At 36.2% G+C, this 19,826-nt stretch overlaps 1 protein-coding gene across 1 annotated transcript in view; it reads right to left on the bottom strand.

The window, feature by feature from the left end:
* The window catches only part of CFAP54 (cilia and flagella associated protein 54), a 242,110-nt gene that overhangs the window by 40,517 nt on the left and 181,767 nt on the right, over positions 1 to 19,826 (bottom strand). Inside the window, exons 53-55 of the mRNA XM_081818984.1 lie at positions 13,595 to 13,768; positions 11,861 to 12,081; positions 7,449 to 7,619 (exon numbers count right to left, since the gene is read on the bottom strand). Coding sequence (XP_081675110.1) covers positions 7,449 to 7,619; positions 11,861 to 12,081; positions 13,595 to 13,768 — 566 coding nt within the window. The remainder of the gene's footprint in view (positions 1 to 7,448; positions 7,620 to 11,860; positions 12,082 to 13,594; positions 13,769 to 19,826) is intronic.

Below are 19,826 nucleotides of genomic sequence, written 5' to 3'. Positions count from 1 at the left end.
CTATTCCCAACTTGTCCTCACTCCTCAGGGATAAGTGTCAACCTATAACACCTTGCATACTCGGGATTGGATTCTGCAGGAGACAATACACCCATGATGAAATTTCCAATGCTCCCTTATTCACTTCTGCAAAGACTTGTTTTTCAATGGCAAAGAAGTGATGTGCTTTTGACAAAAGTTGAGGAATACTGTATTTAAAATTGGCTTGAATGGGGAATCCCTTACAGCCCAGCAATGGGTGAAAAAAAGAGCCCCTCCTCTACTAGATGGAGTTGATTCATTACTTCCTCACCTTGGTACCTTAATCACCTAACAAAATGCCTGGCATATAGTATGCACTCAATCAATGTTTTATTAATTAGTTAGTAAGCAGTTAAGTTATATGCACGTTATAAAGAAATCCACATGAAGAACTAGAAGACTCAGGTCCCCATTTTCATTTTTGTCACTAGTAAGTTGTGGCATTTGTCAAGTCACTTTACCCATATGGGACTTGGCTGCCTCATCTGTAAAATGAGAGCATCAGATAGACGTTCTCCTAGTTTCTTTTCAGTTCTGAAATTTGATTTGGGTGGTACCAAGAGAAGCCAGAGAAGCTTTCCCGTGGAGCCTACGGTTTAAGTCGCAATGCAGTAGCTTCTTGGAGAATCATTATTAGAGCTGTGGGGTGCTTTGGAAGCACTGGTCTAGCCCAGCACTTCTCAGAGTTAAACGTGTATACATTACTTGGGAGATACTTTGATTCAGTGGGTCTGGAGTGAGACCTGAGATTCTGCATTTCTAGTGAGTTTCCAGGGGATGCCAGGGCTGCTGGTTCTTGACTCTCAGATGCCAGTCCCTGCCTCCTTTGCAGCCTTTGTCTTCCCCAGCTCCCAGAAGCAGGGTGTAATTTTGGGCCTCATCTGCAGCACCAGGTTCTCACTAGTCACTTGGCTAACAAGACCCAGAATCCAGGGCACCTCAGAGGGAAGCCCTGGGCATCTGTATGATCTCTGAGTTACGGCACTCCTGACATTGGCACGGACAACATTGAGCTTCTGCCTTTACTATGACTTGGTAGTTTTCTACCTTAGTTAACTCTACCTAGTTAACTCTTCCTTCAGGATGTAGGACTGAGCTTGTCTTGAATGCACAGCCTGCTTATTTGGGACCATGAAATACAGTCTGGCTCTAACCAGGGCTATAAAGATCTCCAGAAAAGATCACCAGCTCCATATCTCTTGTTCCCAGACTGGTTGGATCTCTACAGTGAATAGACTTTTCTCCAAGAACTTTTCCAGTTCTATCCAACTCTGTGTTTTCACTTGACACATGGAGTCCTGATTTTCAGTGCTTTGCTTGATCAGATTTCTTGCACTTGATTATGTTTGTCTGCCTAAATCTTCTGTGGCCTCTGAATACCGTGCCCTGGACAGTCTAGCTGCACCCAAAACAACAGCCTTTGCAGCAGTTTGATTCCCTCCAAACTAGGTCTCATAGACCAAAAGGAAGGTCCCACTACTGCTTCTTTATTGCCCCTCCTCCCTGCTAGCTCCAAGTTGCATTTCTTTGAGTCTGATCAAGTAATAAACATAATTCAAGTCTTACTCTAAACCTGGGCTGGCTTGCGATCCAGAGCATCCTACTGGGAACTCTGGAAGCAAGAAGATGAGGTAGAATTAAGTTAAAGGTCCTAAGATGTATTCTTAAGACAAATTTGAGCCATCAAAACTCTGGCTGTAGTTACACCTTTGTAAACTAAGCTGTAGTTATGCGTCTTTGAGCCATTCTTCACAACTATTTTTAAAGCCTTTGTCTGGGAGGTTCATTAAAATGATTGCCCCTTGAAACCTCTTTAGTGCCTGCCTCTAGAAGATACTGAAATTGTTCAAAAGATGCTTAGTTTGTAATAAAATTCCAGGGAAGAGCTTATAATGTGGTTCTACTACATTCTTCTAAAGAAAATTTTGTTAAATAGGATAATACAATTTCTACCCCCATACTTAAGAAGTTAAACTTTTCCAAGTTATAAACTTAACTCTAAAAAGTATTGTGACATTGAAATAATTAGCTCTCTGAATTATCTAAAAATTTTATGTCAAAGTCCCTAGTTCCAGATTTTCTACTTTGCTGCCACCAGCATCCTTAGTTCCTACCAGTATTTCTGCTTCAGATACTAGATTAACTGAAGAGGACTGAGTAGGTGAATCAAGTGATGTGTTAAACCTGCATTGTTAATCCTCTAAGTCCCGGGAAACTCCAACACCCTAGGTCAGATATTAATTTTCATCACCATCCCACCCAGAAGCTAGAAGTTCTTGCAGCCAGGACCACTCTTGAGGACTCAACAAAGCACCATGTTAGGAGTGCAAACTTGGAATCAGATTGTTCTATCCTGATTCCTTGCCGACTAGCATTCCTCTATCCTGTGTCTCAGTTTCCACTTCTGTAAAATGGGGCTGATGATAGTACCCACCTCATAGAGTTGTTGTGAAGTTAATATAAGCAAAGAGTCTAGAATATACTAAGCTCTACATTCACTATTGCTATTATCTTGTAGTTTCATGAACTTTAGCCAGTTATTCAACATGAAACTCTACGCTAAGATAATGAGTAGATAAATGTTCAAATACACCAATATTTAAATCATCAAACAAATTTCAGTGTTATCTTCTGAAAAGATAGAATCTTAGGTCTGAGGAGATCTAGTCCATCCAAGTCAGTGTTTCCCAATTTTTTGACTGAAATTTATGTGAGCAACTACATTTTTCATCATGACCCAATATTTACTACCAAAAAGGGGGAAAATGCCCCCAAACTAAGAAATGGGAAAACTGTGTGTTCTTGTGTCTTTGCTTGTGGCATATTAGAAAACCACTCTAGCAACCTGTTTAAATCAGAATTAGTTAGCTGGTATTCTCCTTCTAATCTCTGCCTCACACCAGTTCATGCTTCCATGTTCATTATCAGACACAATTGTTGATGGATAAAACCCTGTTACTCTAATTATCAGCCACAGATAGAGTCATAGCATTAACTTCTCAGATCACTCTGTCTCAGACTGATATGGATGTGATATTTCTATGAGCTTGCAAAATGAACTTTATAGTTTATACTATCTTCCTCATTTTTTAAAATTAGCTCCTTAGGTAAACATTCTATTTCCCAAATATGTAATCCTTCTGCATCCATACCCTCCCTGAATGAATATACTCTTTAATCACTTGGTTATTTCTCTTGCCAGCAAGTAAATAAATTCTGACATATGCTGAAGATCAGTCAATCTGAGAAATTTTGTTTTTAACAACATCATGAAACAAATTTCAGAAAACGTTTTTTCTCTTAATTTATTTAAAAAAAAATACGACTCAAAACCCACACAATATTGATTCCATGGTCCATTAGTATTCTTGGATCCAGAAACTGAAAACTACATTACTAAATTCCCCAAAAGAGACTATGCAGATTTATTATTTTTAAAAGTATATGGAATATCTGACAAGGATTTGACATGGAAAGTGTGGGAAAGAGAATACTTTCATAACGTGAGAAATAGCTTTAAACGTTCCTGGGAGTGATATGTTAAAGTTCCTTTTTTTTGTATGAGTAGAAAGAGATATAATGACCAAGAGTTAGCAGCAGGTTGCTAGCCTAAGGAAGCAGAATGAAGAGGCCAATGGGAGAAGTGTGTTCAAGAGAAAAGAGAGGTAGGCCCAGGAGGTTTCACGATCTGACAGGGTCACATGGGTCAAGGAGCAGCAGAAGCTACCAGAGGCACAGCTAGAGGGGACACCACTCAAGAGCTGGAAAATGCAAGAGTAGACCAATGCAGGAGGCAAAAAGCAAATGAAAATGCTGAACAGGGCAAAACTATACGGCAACTGCTTAATGGGGAAAAGCCTGAGGCTCTTAGAGAGAGCAGCAATCAAAGGAATGCTATGGTGGAAGGTCCCTCTGCAAATGGCTGTAGTGACCAACTGTTCCATTTTTAAAAGCTTGACCTCTCATCAAGATTCTCCTAGAATGTGAATCACTGTTCTTTCTCCAATTGTTCAGGGATTGATATTAAACTGATTCTAAATACTTTCCCCCATCTCCACCTGCTCCCCAGTGAGCCCTAGTGCAAATGTCTTTCCATGCATATGGACATAGTTGTGGATAAAGATAAAGATGCAGAGTTAGATAAAAATAAAAATAATGAACATTAAAACAAGGAGTGATATGTGTGATATAAATTTATGAAGGGCACTTAAAGGCAAACTAAGGTTTTTTTCCCTATATGCTATGTACTTTAATTTTGCTGTAAGGCACAGTTTACTCTCTTTTCTATACAATGTTGGCAGCTGAAGTATCTATAAGAAGATATTGTTGCTAAATTTTAAAAGAAGCTTTTAAATAATGTTTAACAAGTATATTACATGTATATTTGAAGTTATTAACCTTTAAGACAGCATAATAATTTTAAAATAGTTTCAGATAATAATAAATGACAACTACTATTTATTGAGGTTAGGCATTTACCCAATTATCTCTAGTTACAGAAAAGGATAACTATGATACAGAAAATTTAACCAATCTACTGAAGATCACAAAATTATTAAGTGACAGAGCTGGGATTCCACCCCAGGTAATTTGGCTCCAGAGTCTGTGTTCTTAACCACTACACTAATATAAGCAAAGTAAATAAAAAGTAAACCATTCCCAATAAAATTCTGCAAAGTCAAAGAGAAAATTCAAAAGCAGGTAGTGAAAAAATTCAATACTTTAAAGCAATAAAAGTTTGTCTCTCAACAACAACAATGGAAGTAAGGAGATGACATTTTCAATGTACTGAAATAAAATAATTTCCAATCTTAAATTACCTACTCCATAAAAATGTATTTCATAAATTAATGTAAAATAATGACATTTGTCAGGCAAACAAAAATTGAGAGTTTGCCTCTAGACGATCCTCACCAAAGGAAATTCCAAAGTATATACTTCAACAGAAAGAAGTGTTCCTAGATAAAATGTCTAAAATGCAAGATGAAGTAAAAAAAAAAAAAAAAAAAAAAAGTAGTAAATACAGAGAAAATTCTAAAGGAAATAACTCTTGTATAAAGCAATTAAAAATAATATTATTTTGGGTTAAAAAAGAAAATGTACAGTAATATAAAAGTCATTAGAGTGAAAAAGATATTTATTAACTTTAGATGTTGATAAGTATGTATGCTGTCCTGCAGGTAACCACTAAAAGCATTGAAAAAAGTGTATAATTTCAAAACTCATAGAGGAAAATGATAAAAATAATCCAAAAGAAGGGAAAAGAGAAAAACAGAAGAGCTCAGACAAATAAAAACACAAAATAACATGATAGATTTAAAACCAAATATATTAGCATTTACATTAAATGTAAATGTATTAAATTCCCCAGTCAAAATACAATGTTATCAGACTATATTTGAAAATATTCAAATGCATGCCTTTGATAAAAACATAAAACACACGTACACAAAAAGGTTGAAAGCAAAAGGTTTCACTGTGAAAATAACCACAAGAAAGTCATTTTCCTCTAGTAATATCAAACAAAGCAGACTTTATGAGGAAAAAAACATTATTACAAAAAGGCCATGAGTCATTTCAAAATGATAAAATGCTCAGTTCACCAAGAAGATACAACAGTTAATTTGATTGCACCTAAGAACACAGTCTCAAATTATGTAAAGCAAAATTTGACAGACTAAACAATGACAATCACTGCAATAGATTTAAATATACTTCTTTTAATAACTGATTTTAAAAAATTAAAGGCAAACAAACAAGAATAGAGATTTGAACAAGACTAACCAAACCCCTATTGGGTATATATATGAATACTGCCTTAGCAACTGAGGACTGCACATTTCTTTTAAGAGCAATGGAATATTTACACAATAAATCCTTTCCTGGAGAAAATATGCAGGTTTCAACAATATCAATCATACAGAGCATTTTTTTTATTATCACAGAACAACATAATCTAAGAATAAAAAACAAATTATAATACAATATATAATACAATATATTTTTCTAATACAATATATAAAATATACATAAGTTCTATGTAGTTTGGAATGTAAAAAACACATGTTGAAATGGCCCATGAGTCAAAGAATAAATTGTAACAAAAATTTTAAAATTATTTTTAACTGAATGATAATGATAATACTATAATAAAAACTTGTGGGATGAAACCAAAGCAATGTTTAATGAAACTCAGTCTTCAAATGCATACATTAGGAAAGAAAGGACTGAATATTAAGCCAAACATCTATCTCAAGAAGTCAGGAGTAAGGAAAAGAATACAAAACAAAACAAAAACAAAGTAGAAGAAAGATATACGGATCAGTGAAATAAAACTGATGAAAAACCTCTGGTGACAATGATCAAGAAAAAATACACAAACAACCAATGTAAGAAATGAAAAGGGACACTTCAATACAAATACAATGGAGAGATTAAAAGTATGAGAGAAGTTTTAAATAAAATGAAAAAATTCCTAGATAAAGCAACTTAAACAAACCTGACTCAAGAAGAAACAGTAAACTCCAATGTTCTATAAATAGGGGTGATAGTCAAAATATTTAAAACTTGGTTTGACATGGGTACTAACCATTAGAACAGATACTGACCCAATCAGAACTGATACCAACTCTGGCATCTAGTAAATGAGTACTAGTGCTTAATGACTGCCTCAAACTATTGAGAATTATATTACTAATTTTCAATTTTTTCACAAAGAAAACACTAGGGTCAGACGGCTTTCCTGATGAATTCTTACCAAATATTTGAGAGGAAAAGTTTACTCTAAACTTACAGAAATGTCACCAGAAAATAGAAAAACACGGTTATATTTACCAACTCACTTTATAAGTCTAACAAAATCTTTATACAAAATATATCTGACAAAGACAGTATGAAAATGAAAATGTGTAACTCAATATTACCCTTAAACAGTGGCAAAAATCCAATGTAAAACCTTAATAAACTGAATCCAATAAAATTAATATATGATCAATTTGAGTTTATCTCAGGAACAGAAGACTGATTAATATTTAAAAAATCAATTACTATATTTTTTAAAATTATAAAATAATCTTAAAGACACAGCAAAAAATTTTGATAAAAATTCTTAGCAAAGTAGACAGTAGAAAAAAACTTCCTTAATGTGATAAGGAATGGCTGCAAAAAAAAGTTAAACATCCTATATTATGGTGACACACTGGAAAGTTTCCCTTGAAGATCAGGAAAAAGGAAAAATGATCAACTCAAGTCAGACTTTACCTGATTTCTTAGTTATTTTCAGACTCATTCTACTAGACAATATAGATTCTATATTGCTGTATATTTTCATCTATATGACAAGGGGTTGTTCTCTATTTTCAAGTTATAATGGTCGAGTTAAACTTACATCTAAATATAAGATTTAGCTTTGTGATTATATTACATACCATAGGTTCTGTGTCCTTTGGAGGTCTTTCTAGAGGAGGAATGTACCACTGAAAGCAAAGTTCTTTGTTTAAATCTTGTATCTTCATAACTGATGACACATCTCCAGAAGATGGGCTGGCAGAGAGCTTATTTAATGATAAATCAGAGTGTAGAGAACTGTCATGACATAACTAGGGAAAAATCAAAAACAGTTTAATTGCTGGTAATAAATTCATGCAATATTTAAAACATTCACTCAATATCCATTCAGTATTGGCTACATTATAAAACTCTGGGAATTGTCTTAGTTTGTTTTATGAGTGTCACTTTTAAAACTGTCCCCAATTACCAGAGAAGATTTTACTACAGAAAAATACGCTTCAAAACCCACAGGACTCAGGGTGCCTGGGTGGTGCAGTTGGTTAGGTGTCCAACTCGGTTTCAACTCAGGTCATAATCTCAGGGTCGTGAGATCAAGCCCTGCGTCAGGCTCTGAGATCAGTGCAAAGTCTGCTTGAGATTGTCTCTCTCTCTCTTTCCCTCTTCTGCTCAGGCTCTCTCTCTCTAAATAAATAAATCTTTAAAAAAAAAAAAAAACCATGGGACTCAACAAATGTCTTCCACTTTGGTGACTTTCCCAGAGTAAAGATCTAGAGAGGAAAAATGTCAATATTATCATTTCAGTCTCAAGATCGCCTCAGATTCTAAGAATATCTCTTTTTTTTCTTATTTATTCAGTGGTGAATAAACTGACGGTATGATTATAAATAACATCTACCTTCCAACAGCAGTTTTTTTCTGTGTCATATGCAAATTAAGACAGTTTTTGCTGTAAAATATTAAAATCAATCGCTCTCATTCCCTCTTTACATGAATGTGGCTGATTTGTTAATTCAGTCTTGGTGAATCTGGGCCTAGCTTTGATGGAACCAGGTCCCTGAATCAGGAGTTTCCAGGAAACATAAATGTGTGGAATGCAACTGGCAATTTCGCAAATTATTCAGTTTTTTTTAAAAGTAGCTCAGAAAGCAAAGCATGGTTGCTATAAAAAAATAACAGTCTAGACAGAGAGATAATAATAGTGATAATAATACCTCAAATCTGAAAAGGACTTTCTTTAATGGAGTGCAAAGTATTTTCAAAATTAACTTGTTATTCCCAAGATTATAATATGGTAGCTGGGAAGCAATTCTTCTGTTGAACTTTTGACATCTAAGGTATCTTAAGGCTTGATGATGAAGGGGAACATGTAAGTGGCCAGTAAGAAATGCCTGGTGTTTCTGTATGGCTTTGTACCTCCCATTATTTCTGAGCTTGTTCAAGATACAATATAAGACTGTCAATGAGAGTCTTCAAAATAAAATAAAAAGAGAAATAAAGACACTGACCTTTCAAGTTGTCTACTGATAAGAGAAAAAAATATGTCATGACTGAAAGGTAATATTAAAGATAAAACTTTTCAAAAATGTCTAGAGACTATCATCATAAAAGGATATTTTAAGCCAGAATCCTCATTTATTAGCACTATGATACTAAAAACATGACCAAAATAAACAATAAACAAGACTATTAGGTTTAAATAATCATTTAAAAGTGCTAAACTAAGATTGATTCTATGCCAGGCAATTCACCAAAAATTCAGGTAAATAATTGATTCCAAAAATAATTTTGGAATTTAATTTTCTTCATATCTGAGTGCCTTTCAGAGGTTCTGACAACTATTTTAGCAAGAATTCATATTTAATAACTAAGCAGAGAAAAATAATAAGCAAATATTTACTATTTTAATATATATAGCATTTATTAACATGGTCTAATAATGGTAAATTGTAACAAAAGTCAATATCAAAATAGGCATTTAATTTTCCATTACCTTTAAAAAAACATAAAATCTAGTTGCTAATGGAATTAAGCATATATGCTAACTGATGGACCATACACTGAATATTTTCAATATTTTTGATTTATTCTTTGAAAGGAATGAAACAACAGACCTACCAGGAGAAGTCTTGCTTGCCACAGTCCTATAAACGACAAGTCACTTTACACTAGTCAAATATTCGACCTTACGACAAGTCTAAACATGAATAAGCCAGCATTGTGCATAATTTTAATCATATCCTTTTTTCTTGGAATTTTTAATGTAATTTGTTTGGCACCTTTGTTTTTCCATCACAGAGCTTCAATAGACCTAACGATATGCAGACGCACACACTGATGAGCCTGGCACCTAGCAATGATCGCTCTGGAAAGACATCTACCTCTTTGTGGAGGAAAAGCAGGATTAAGTATCAATTTATGGAAAGAGTTTGATTGAAATAGCCTCCTGAGTGATTAAAAGCTCAAAAACGTTATTATAAAAATCAGCCAAGCTTGCAGTTTATTTTTTTAAAAATCCAAAAGGCTCTATGCTCGTTAGCTGTCTACCCCAGTGAAATGAACACATGATTAGGTGGCTTGCACCTGTCAGACGAGCAACAGTGATCTCCAGAGCCGATTATTCTGGGAAAGTGTTACACTAATTATATTAAAGAAAAAAAAAGAGCAAACAGGGTACAACGATCTCTGATAACACTGCTACCATTAGAAGTGTTGCATATATTTACAACGTATTCAAGGTTCTACGTTCGGAGCATCATGCTTAGTAGGCTGCCCTTAATACTAAAATACTCAAGCAGAGCTCCTTTTGGAATATTAAGAAATCACACCTATTAGTTTCCAAACTCATACAAAATCGTCACAAGAATACATTCACAAAACTATAGTTCTCCACCTTCTCATTCTCTGCCTCTTGTGCCAGAATACCTGAGGCATCTGGGACACTTGGCAGTAATCCTCAAAGGGAGTCACGGTTTCTAGAGGGGTGAATCGGGATCTGGTGTTAGATGGAAATGATTTCATCCCACTCCTGCTGCTTCCTTCCCAGCAGAGGGCCAGACATTTATAGTACATTCCTGACCTTTCTGCCCCCTCTCCCTTCCCTCCCCTGGAGAACTACTTGATTGGTGAATTTGGGAAAAAAGAAATGTTGGATATGCATAATTATGCTCTTTCTTCTTGGGAGAGAATGGTTTGTAGAGAGTGAATATTCTCTGCTCCTTCATGAGACAGAGTGTATTTTTTTAAATTTTTTTTTTAAGATTTTATTCATTTGTCAGAGAGAGAGAGAGAGAGAGATTGAGAGCACACATGCAGGGGGAGCAGCAGACAGAGGGAGACGCAGGCTCCCTGCTGTGCAGGGAGCCCGATACGGGGCTCAATCCCAGGACCCTGGGATCATGACCTGAGATGAAGGCAGATGCTTAAGGACTGAGCCACCCAGGCGTCCCCATGAGACAGATTTTAAAGGGGTCTGTGTCCCCACAGATTTTAAGGGGGCCTGTAATGACCAAACCAACCAAACAAAAACAAACACAGCTGAATTGGAAAAATCTGTCTACTCTGCTATTTGCTTTTAGGAAGACCATTTGCCAGTAAATATAAACCATATCCTGCAATGTCAACATTATGACTCATACAGGTGGGTATTTTTTTAATCCCAAACTCTTCAACTCTTTTATTTCTCAAATGATTTATAATCTGGGCAAGAAATAGGGGTGTTAAGTATTAGGCATACCAATATCCCAGTATCTGGGAACTAACTCAAAAAATCCTCCCATGTGGATTCTAATACACTGCCCTGAGAGCAACTCCCTAACTCTCCCTGAGAATCACTTCTTTAAATGAATTCTTAGGGGCGCCTGGATGGCTCATTTGTTAAGCGTCTGCCTTCAGCTCAGGTCATTATCCCAGGGTCCTGGGATTGAGCCCTGCGTCGGGCTCCCTGCTCTGTGGGGACTCTGCTTCTCCCTCTCCCATTCCCCCTGCTTGTGTTCCCTCTCTTGCTGTGTCTCTCTCTGTCAAATAAATAAATAAAAATAAATGAATTCTTAAATTATCTCTTAGTATGAATTCTTAAATTATCTCTTAGTAGGTATTCCCACTACTTTTTAAAATCACAATTTATTACTAGTCACCTCACTTTTTTGTTCAAAAGAGTGATTTAAAAAAAGAGAAAATATTATTATCTATCCAACAATCTAGAAGGATAAGATAAGCAAAGGTTCTCAATTTGGAAGAAGTCATATTTTCAGGTCACTTCTCTGGGCTTAGAAATAAGCCAGACATGTCTGGTATGGGCAAGTCTATATCAAAAAAATGAAAGCAATATATGGTGAAGTCCAAAGTCAAGATAATTCAAAATAAATGACTGATATTTTTTTTGTTTGGAAAGAACTCAATGCAAATGACTTGATTTATTCATTTTATAAATACATATTAGAAATTTACAAAACACCACGTCCACTTGAGTTTTCTCAAATGTGCTTCCTTCAGAAATATAACAATGATTCTAAGAAGTTTTACAAAAATATATAATGTTTGAAAACAGTACCTTGACTGAACCAGATGAGATTTTTTCCGAAAAAAGTGTATTTTCCAATCCTTTACAGAGTTCTTTTGGAAATTCATCAATACAAGAGGAAGAATACAGCTGTAAAAATCTTTTAAGGAAAAAATGCATTTCTTTTTGGCGCAAAATCAGCCCAGAGTTGAAAAGGGATGTGAGAAGTGTATCATCTGGCAATGAAATTCCAGATCCTGGCTTTGGAGATGCTTAGGGAAGAAAAATATGTTACTTTAGAGTCATGTTAGATAACAGAACAGTCTCAGTATTGTTGGTATTTGCTCATTAGCCGCTCTCCCTGTAAATCACACACCTCAGCTAGTGGCTGCCAGTGTAATTCCTCTCTTCTTAAGCTTATTCACTAATGGAACTGCTTCTTGCCACAGGAATGAAGAAAATTTCAGAAGGGTGTGAGGATATTGCTTTAGGTTCTAATTCTTGACCATGCAAAATATTCTATGTAGTCATCTTATTTGGGACTTACCCCGACAAAGATCTTAAAGCAAGAACTTAGGTGCAGGTCATTTATTTGAAAAGTGATCTCAAGGAGCATAAGTGAGACAAAGAACAAAGTGTGATGGAGAGAAGAGCCAACAGAGTGAGTTAATGGATGGGCTGTAGCTCTGGACAATCAGCGCTCAGTCCTGCTGAGGACCTGCTGAAAAATAACATGTAGAACTGTCTGGGACCGGGAAGCTGGAATGTTTTCTACCAGTTTCCTACCTCATAAGTATGTGTGGGAATCCCTGGCACTTTGGGCTGTCCTGACAGGGCTGAGCAAGTCTCAGTAGCTTCAGGAGGAGCCCAGGGCAGAAAAGCAGTAAAATGTGGGCACGTGACATGGCAGGTGCCAGCAGGTGAATTCAAAGGTGAGCTGAGTTGCTATGGGGCAGGCACTGCCAGAGTATGCCGTACTGGCTCATGTTCGCATCCTTTGCTACTGAACTTCTTTCATTCTTGCCCTTCTCATGATGTACCTTTTATACCTGACACCTCTCTGAATGTTTGTCTATCCCACGATAACTCCTGATAACCCTGCTTAGTCACTCAGCCTATTTGCCCTGCTGGCTTCTCCATCACTGGGCCCTGACATGGGTCAAACTGTCTTTTCCGACTATTTGCACTGATGAACAACACAAAATCACCAATTTCATGGGCACAGATAAAATACAACATACACTGTCACAAACACAAGGGGGACTAACACGAAGCAGATTATACCAGTTTTTCTGGATGTTCTTAAGACAGCATTGATGATACAACAAAAACTAAACAAAACAAAACTACTCAATGGAGTTACATATCTTATCTGAACTCATGTATTTGTCCTCTTACATACTGAATACTGGAACATCCTCTCCTTAAAGTCAAAATTTCATCCTGTTCATTTTATAAGCTGTCACATTGTGATCACTCTGGTTCTTAACTGTTTTGAGCCATGGGCCACTTTGGCAGACTTGGGAAGCCTCTGGATGCATCCTTACAATAACATTTTTAAATACGTGAAATAAAATATATATAATGTCAGAGGAAGTCAGACTTGTTGAAATACTATTCCACCCAAAAATCTGTGTATCTCAGGTTAAGAGCCCCTACAATTTTCATATTCTGATGAGAGTTCACTCCAAAAGATAGCGAGAGTATTTTAAAATTCCAAATAAAAAACACGACTTAACAAGACCTGGAAAAGAATGTGTTTTTCTTAACACATCAAAAACCTACCTAGCAGTTTGCTCATATTATTAATCCTTTGCAGATGAATATAGTAGCGCAATAGAAGAATCCACGTAATATCCACTTTAGTCTGAGGTTTTTTTCTAGCATCTGTGTTGCCACACACTCCGTCAGTTTGATACGAGCATGTGTTGCCAGTGGGGAAGACCACTTGGTAGTTATCTAAAAGTAAAAAAATAATAATAACAGTAAGTGAAAAAAAGTTTGTAAGACAAATATGCTTTCCTTGAAAAATAACCACGAGAAAAAAAAAAAAGCACAACCCATAAAGGAAAGACTGACACATGGGACTACATTTGATTAAAAAAAAAAACAACAGGGCGCCTGGGTGGCTCAGACGGTTGAGCGTCTGCCTTCGGCTCAGGTCATGATCTCAGGGTCCTGGGATCGAGTCCCGCGTCGGGCTTCCTGCTCCTTGGGAGCCTGCTTCTCCCTCTGCCTCTCTCTGTCTCTGTCTCTCATGAATAAATAAATAAAATCTTTAAAAAAAAAAAAAACAAAACAGTTTTGTATCACAAAAGACACCAAACACAAAGTTAAAAGACAAACCACTGACTGAGAAAAAATATTTAGAACACACATGAATGGTTTTTCTTGAATATGTACAACACCTTGCACCAATCAATAAAGAAAAATTCAGAGTCCAACAGAAAAGTGGGCCAAGAATTTCAACAGTCAACTCATAGAAAAGGAGACCCAAATAGCCAAAATTTTAGGGCCACTAAAAATCAGAAAAATGCAGATTAAAATGAAATACCATTTCCCATCCCTCAGTAATTGATAGATAATAAGATCTGAAAATAACAGTGATAATAATGTGAGGAAACTGGTATCTTCATAAACTACTTGTGAGAGCAACTTCTTTGGAAAGCAATTTGGCAGGATTTTATACAATTAAAAATGCAGATACTCATATAAGTGGTATATGTGTACAAGGACTCTTGTGGAAGCCATTCATGACACCATTGTTGTAATATCAAAAAAAAATGGAAACTTAGAAAAATAAACAGAAGTCTATTCATTGGATGGCATGCAAAATGAATTAATTAGATCTATAACGCAGAAAGTATATAGTGTAGTGTCAGTTCAATCCCAGATGTACTTCTCACAGATATGTGGGGATGATGGCGTGTGACCTTGAACCTCTCTGCACCGTAGGTCTCTCTGGGCTTTTGACTTCTTGGGTTTTAATTTTCTTATCTTTAAAATGAGCATGGTAAGATCCTGGATAGATCATGACAACATATACCAAGTTACAAGCAGATTCCTGATGATACATAGAATATACTACCATTTGTATAAATTTGAAAAAAACCCAGTGTAATATTTTGTATTATTTATGTGTGCACACACACACAAATATACAGTATTTTATTAGGATAATGGCTGCCTCTGGGAAGGAAAAGAAGATGAATAGAATCTTTTATGGTTAATGGTCTATGTATGTTTTCTTGAATAATAAGATGAATCCCCACGCTCTTACCAACCAGTTTAGCAAACAGAATATTCCCAGTACTTTTAGAATACTGTGCAAACCTCTCCCTAATCCCATTTCCTTCCTCCTTTCCTTCCTTCCTTCTCTTTTTTTTTTTTTCCCTATCTTACATACTTTTTTCTTTGTAACCTTTGTGTGCTGAGGTACATTTGCTAGTAACTTACTTTAAAAAGTTCTCCAAGGGGCGCCTGGGTGGCTCAGTCGTTAAGCGTCTGCCTTCAGCTCAGGTCATGATCCCAGAGTCCTGGGATCGAGCCCCGCATCAGGCTCCCTGCTCCGCGGGAAGCCTGCTTCTCCCTCTCCCACTCCCCCTGCTTGTGTTCCCTCTCTCACTGTGTCTCTCTCTGTCAAATAAATAAAATCTTAAAAATAAAAAAATAAAAAATAAATAAAAATTAAAAAGTTCACCAAAAGAAAACCAGTTGAGTCCTTACAAGGATCTCATGCTTGACTGATTGTTCAGCTAAATATATGATTTTGGTTGAAACTCATTTTTCCTTAAAACTTTAAAAGCCTTATTCTACTGCTTTCTAGTATCCATCATTGCTGGGGAGAAGCTGGATGCTGGTCAAATACTCATTCCTGTGTTTGACCATCTTCCCTACTCTATAATGTTTTTAATGAACTCCTCGTTATTTGTGGTGACTAAAAATTTCATGCTGCATCTAGGCCTAGGTCTTTTTCGTTCATTCTGCTTGTTATGTAGTAGGCCTTTTCAGTGTGAACACTCATCTCTCCTTGTGGTCTTGCAAAATATTCTTATATTTATTTCCCTGATGAGATAAATATAAGAACATATTGATTCTCTCTCTCTTTTGCTCTCTTTCTGCCTTTTCCTCTCCCTTTCTCTCTCACTCCACATATTTGGGCACTTGATTTATAACAGATGTGACACTGCAATGTTGTGAAGAAGGTTGGTCTTTTTAATACATGGTTCTGGGTTAATTGTATATCATATGGAAAAAATTAATCTTGACTTCAGCCTCACACCATATACAAGAATAGATTCTAGGTGAATTGTAGATCTAAATGTGAAAAGTAAAAAAAAAAAAAAAAGATGGTAAAGATAAGAGGGTATCTTTATGACTTTTGAATAGAAAAAGATTTCTAAAACTTAACACAAAAAGCATAAACCATAAAAGAAAAGATTTATAAATTGGACAACATTAAAATTATGAACTTTGTATAATCAAAAGTACCACTAGCAGAACGGGGGTAAAAGATATTTGCAACACATATACTCTATAAAATGGTCATATCCAGAATATTGAAAGAATCTCTCCATATTTCTAAGAAAAATACAGAAAACTCCCAAGAAAACTGGGCATGATTCTTGAATAAGGAGTTCCCAAAAAAGACTAAACAAAAGCCAATACTATATATAACAGTATCCTACCTTTTTAGTCATCAAGGTAAAATTTAAATTCAAACCCCTTTGGAGAACTTCTAAGTTGAAAATATATATACCTATGACCCAGCAATTCTATTCCTTGGTATATACATAAAAATGTGTACATCTGTACACAAAAATGTCATATACAAGTATATTCATAGAAGCATCATTCCCGCTAACCCCCAAATATTTATCAACAATAGAATGGATAAGAAATTGTTATTATATCCATCAAAGAATGAACTACACAAACATAGTGTTGAACAAAAGAAGACAGATACAAAAGAATATAGACTATATAGTTTCACTTACACAAAAATCAAAAGCTGACAAAACTAATCCAGGTGTTAGAAATCAGAAAGCAGGAACATTAATTAGGATGTGTTGACTAACCTTACTGTGGTTAATTATTCTGCAATGTTTACATACATAAATCATTACATTGTACACCTTACACTTACACATTGTTTTATGTCAATTATATCTCAATAAAGCTGGGAAAAAGAGGGGGTTGGTAGGCAGCAGAAGGGGGTATGATGTAGATTTGTTCTAGTTTTGACCCATGATGGTTATATGGGCATTTCCTTTATGATATTGAATGAAACTGTATTTTCATGATTTGTGTGATTTTCCATGTTTATGTTATAATACAGTAAAATATTTTTGTGGTGACTTCCAGCAAAGGTGTCCATATAGTATTGGCATGTCCTCTTCTCCTGGAAATCATCCCAAAACAACACAAAAAACAAGTGACAAAAACCCAAATACTATTTTCAATAAATCAGGAAAGAACTAAAACCCCAAACCACAAGATGCATGGCATTGTGCCCAAAGTAGTTGTCACCAGGTAGAGGATACAAAGGAGGCAGAGGACAATACTCAGATGTAAATCTCAGAAAGAAAGAGCAATGGTGAACTGCACATTTTTAAAACAGTATTATAGGTGCCAGTTAAGTTGAGGCATCTTAAGACCAATTGTTCAGAGTTTAAAGAAAAAGAAATACATATACATTTTGAACGTGTATGTGATGAGCTCTTTAAAGCCAAAAAAAAAAAAATACTCTTTGTTACAGCTTTTCAAACTCCAAATGAAAAAGTCAGTGAAGTATCATATAGAGTAGGTTATCATATTGTGTTGGCTAGAGAAATGCACACAAAAGCCTAGAAACTAATAAGTTGACATCAATGAATACATATCCTGAAGTCTAAGACCTCAATGCCCTGTTTGCAATAACTTGCACTGGTTGAAGAATCAGTAAACAAAATTGTAACACTTTCCAATAATAAAATAACTTGTTGAATTCAAGATGTAGCTGCAAACATGAAGACTCAGTAACCCATCTGCAGAGTTGTACTTTTGCCTTACAAATGCTCACATCTACAGACATTGTTGGTCATGCAGTTTTGCTTGGATTTGTCGAATAGTATCAGCACCAACTATTGAAAGAAGATCTCCTTGTCTGTGAATGATTAGCAAGAATGCAAGTGAAATATGCAAAACGTTGAATAATCTTTCTGAATTCAGTGGTTTATCCTGGAATAAGTATGTTGACATGTGCACTGATGGTGCAAAAGGAATGATAAAACTGTGGTGCCTTCGCATGAACCTAAGAAGGCAGCGACATCAAACTACTAGTAGTTCCTGAGATTAAGAATTCCTCATATCAGTGAGGTCATATGATACATGTCTTTCTCTGATTGACTTATTTTGCTCAGCATAATACCCTCCAGTTCCATCCACGTCATTGCAAATGGTAAGATTTCATTCTTTTTGATGGCTGCATAATATTCCATAGTATATATATACCACATCTTCTTTATCCATTCATCTGTCGATGGACATCTTGGCTCTTTCCATAGTTTGGCTATTGTGGACATTGCTGCTATAAACATCAGGGTGCGCGTACCCCTTCGGATCCCTACGTTTGAATCTTTGGGGTAAATACCCAGTAGTGCTGTTGCTGGGTCGTATGGTAGCTTTATTTTCAACTTTTTGAGGAACCTCCATACTGTTTTCCAGAGTGTGCTGGAGTGGTGGGGGGTGGGAGGCATGGGTGGCTGGGTGATAGACATTTGGGAGGGTATGTGCTATGGTGAGCGCTGTGAATTGTGTAAGACTATTGAATCACAGACCTGTACCTCTGAAACAAATAATACATTATATGTTAAAAAAAAGAAGAAGGTAGTAGGAAGGGAAAAATGGAAGGGGGGGAAATTGGAGGGGGAGACAAACCATGAGACACTATGGACTCTGAGAAACAAACTGAGGGTTCTAGAGGGGAGAGGGGTGGGGGGATGGGTGAGCCTGGTGATGGGTATTAAAGAGGGCATGTATTGAATGGAGCACTGGGTGTTATACACAAACAATGAATCATGGAACACCACATCAAAAACAAATGATGTAATGTATGGTGATTAACATAACATAATAAAAAAAAAGCTGCTAGTAGTTCTTGCGTTCTTCACTGCCATGCACTCATAGTAAAATGAATTAACTAAAATGCTAGTTTCACTTAAGAATGTCCCTGATAAAGCGGCAAAATTAAAGTTATTAACTACTGACCCTCAAGTACACCTTTTTTCATAATTTGTGTGACGAAATGGGAAGAACACATAAAATGTTTCTACTCAGCCATCAAAAAGAATGTTATCTTGCCATTTGCAATGATGTGGGTGGAACTAGAGGGTATTATGCTAAGCGGAATAAGTCAGTCAAAGTCAAATATCACATGATTTCCCTCATATCTGGAATTTAAGAAAGAAGGAAAAATAAAATAAGATAAAAACAGAGAGGGAGGCAAACCATAAGAGACTCTTAACTATTGAGAACAAACTGAGGATTGCTGAAGGGGAGGTGGAGGAGGAAGGAGGGATGGTTTAAATGGGTGATGGGCATTAAGGAGGGCACTTGTGATGAGCACTGGGTGTTTACAAGTGATCAATCACTACATTCTACTCCTGAAACCAATACTACTATATGTTAACTGACTTGAATTTAAATTAAAAAAAATTTCGGGGGGGCGGAGCAAGATGGCGGAGGAGTAGGAGACCTGGATTTCGTCTCCTCTCAGGAATTCAGCTGGATAGGGATCAAACCATTCTGAACATCTACGAACCCAACAGGAGATCGAAGAAAGGAATAGCAACAACTCTCTGAACAGAAAAGCGACCACTTCCGGGAAGGTAGGACCTGCAGAGAAGTGAATCCGAGGCGATATTCGGGAGGATAGACGGCGGGGGAGGGGCATCCGTCAGCCGCTTCTGGCAAGTGATAGAACCACGGAGCACAAAATCGGAACTTTTAAAAGTCTGCTCCGCTGAGGGACGTCACT

This window comes from Leptonychotes weddellii, chromosome 5, assembly GCF_054177405.1.
Source record: "Leptonychotes weddellii isolate Sample4059 chromosome 5, ASM5417740v2, whole genome shotgun sequence".
Classification (NCBI taxonomy): Eukaryota; Metazoa; Chordata; class Mammalia; order Carnivora; family Phocidae; genus Leptonychotes; species Leptonychotes weddellii.
The sequence above is the reverse complement of the archived record's forward strand: the minus strand, read 5'-3'. Positions and strand labels throughout refer to the sequence as shown.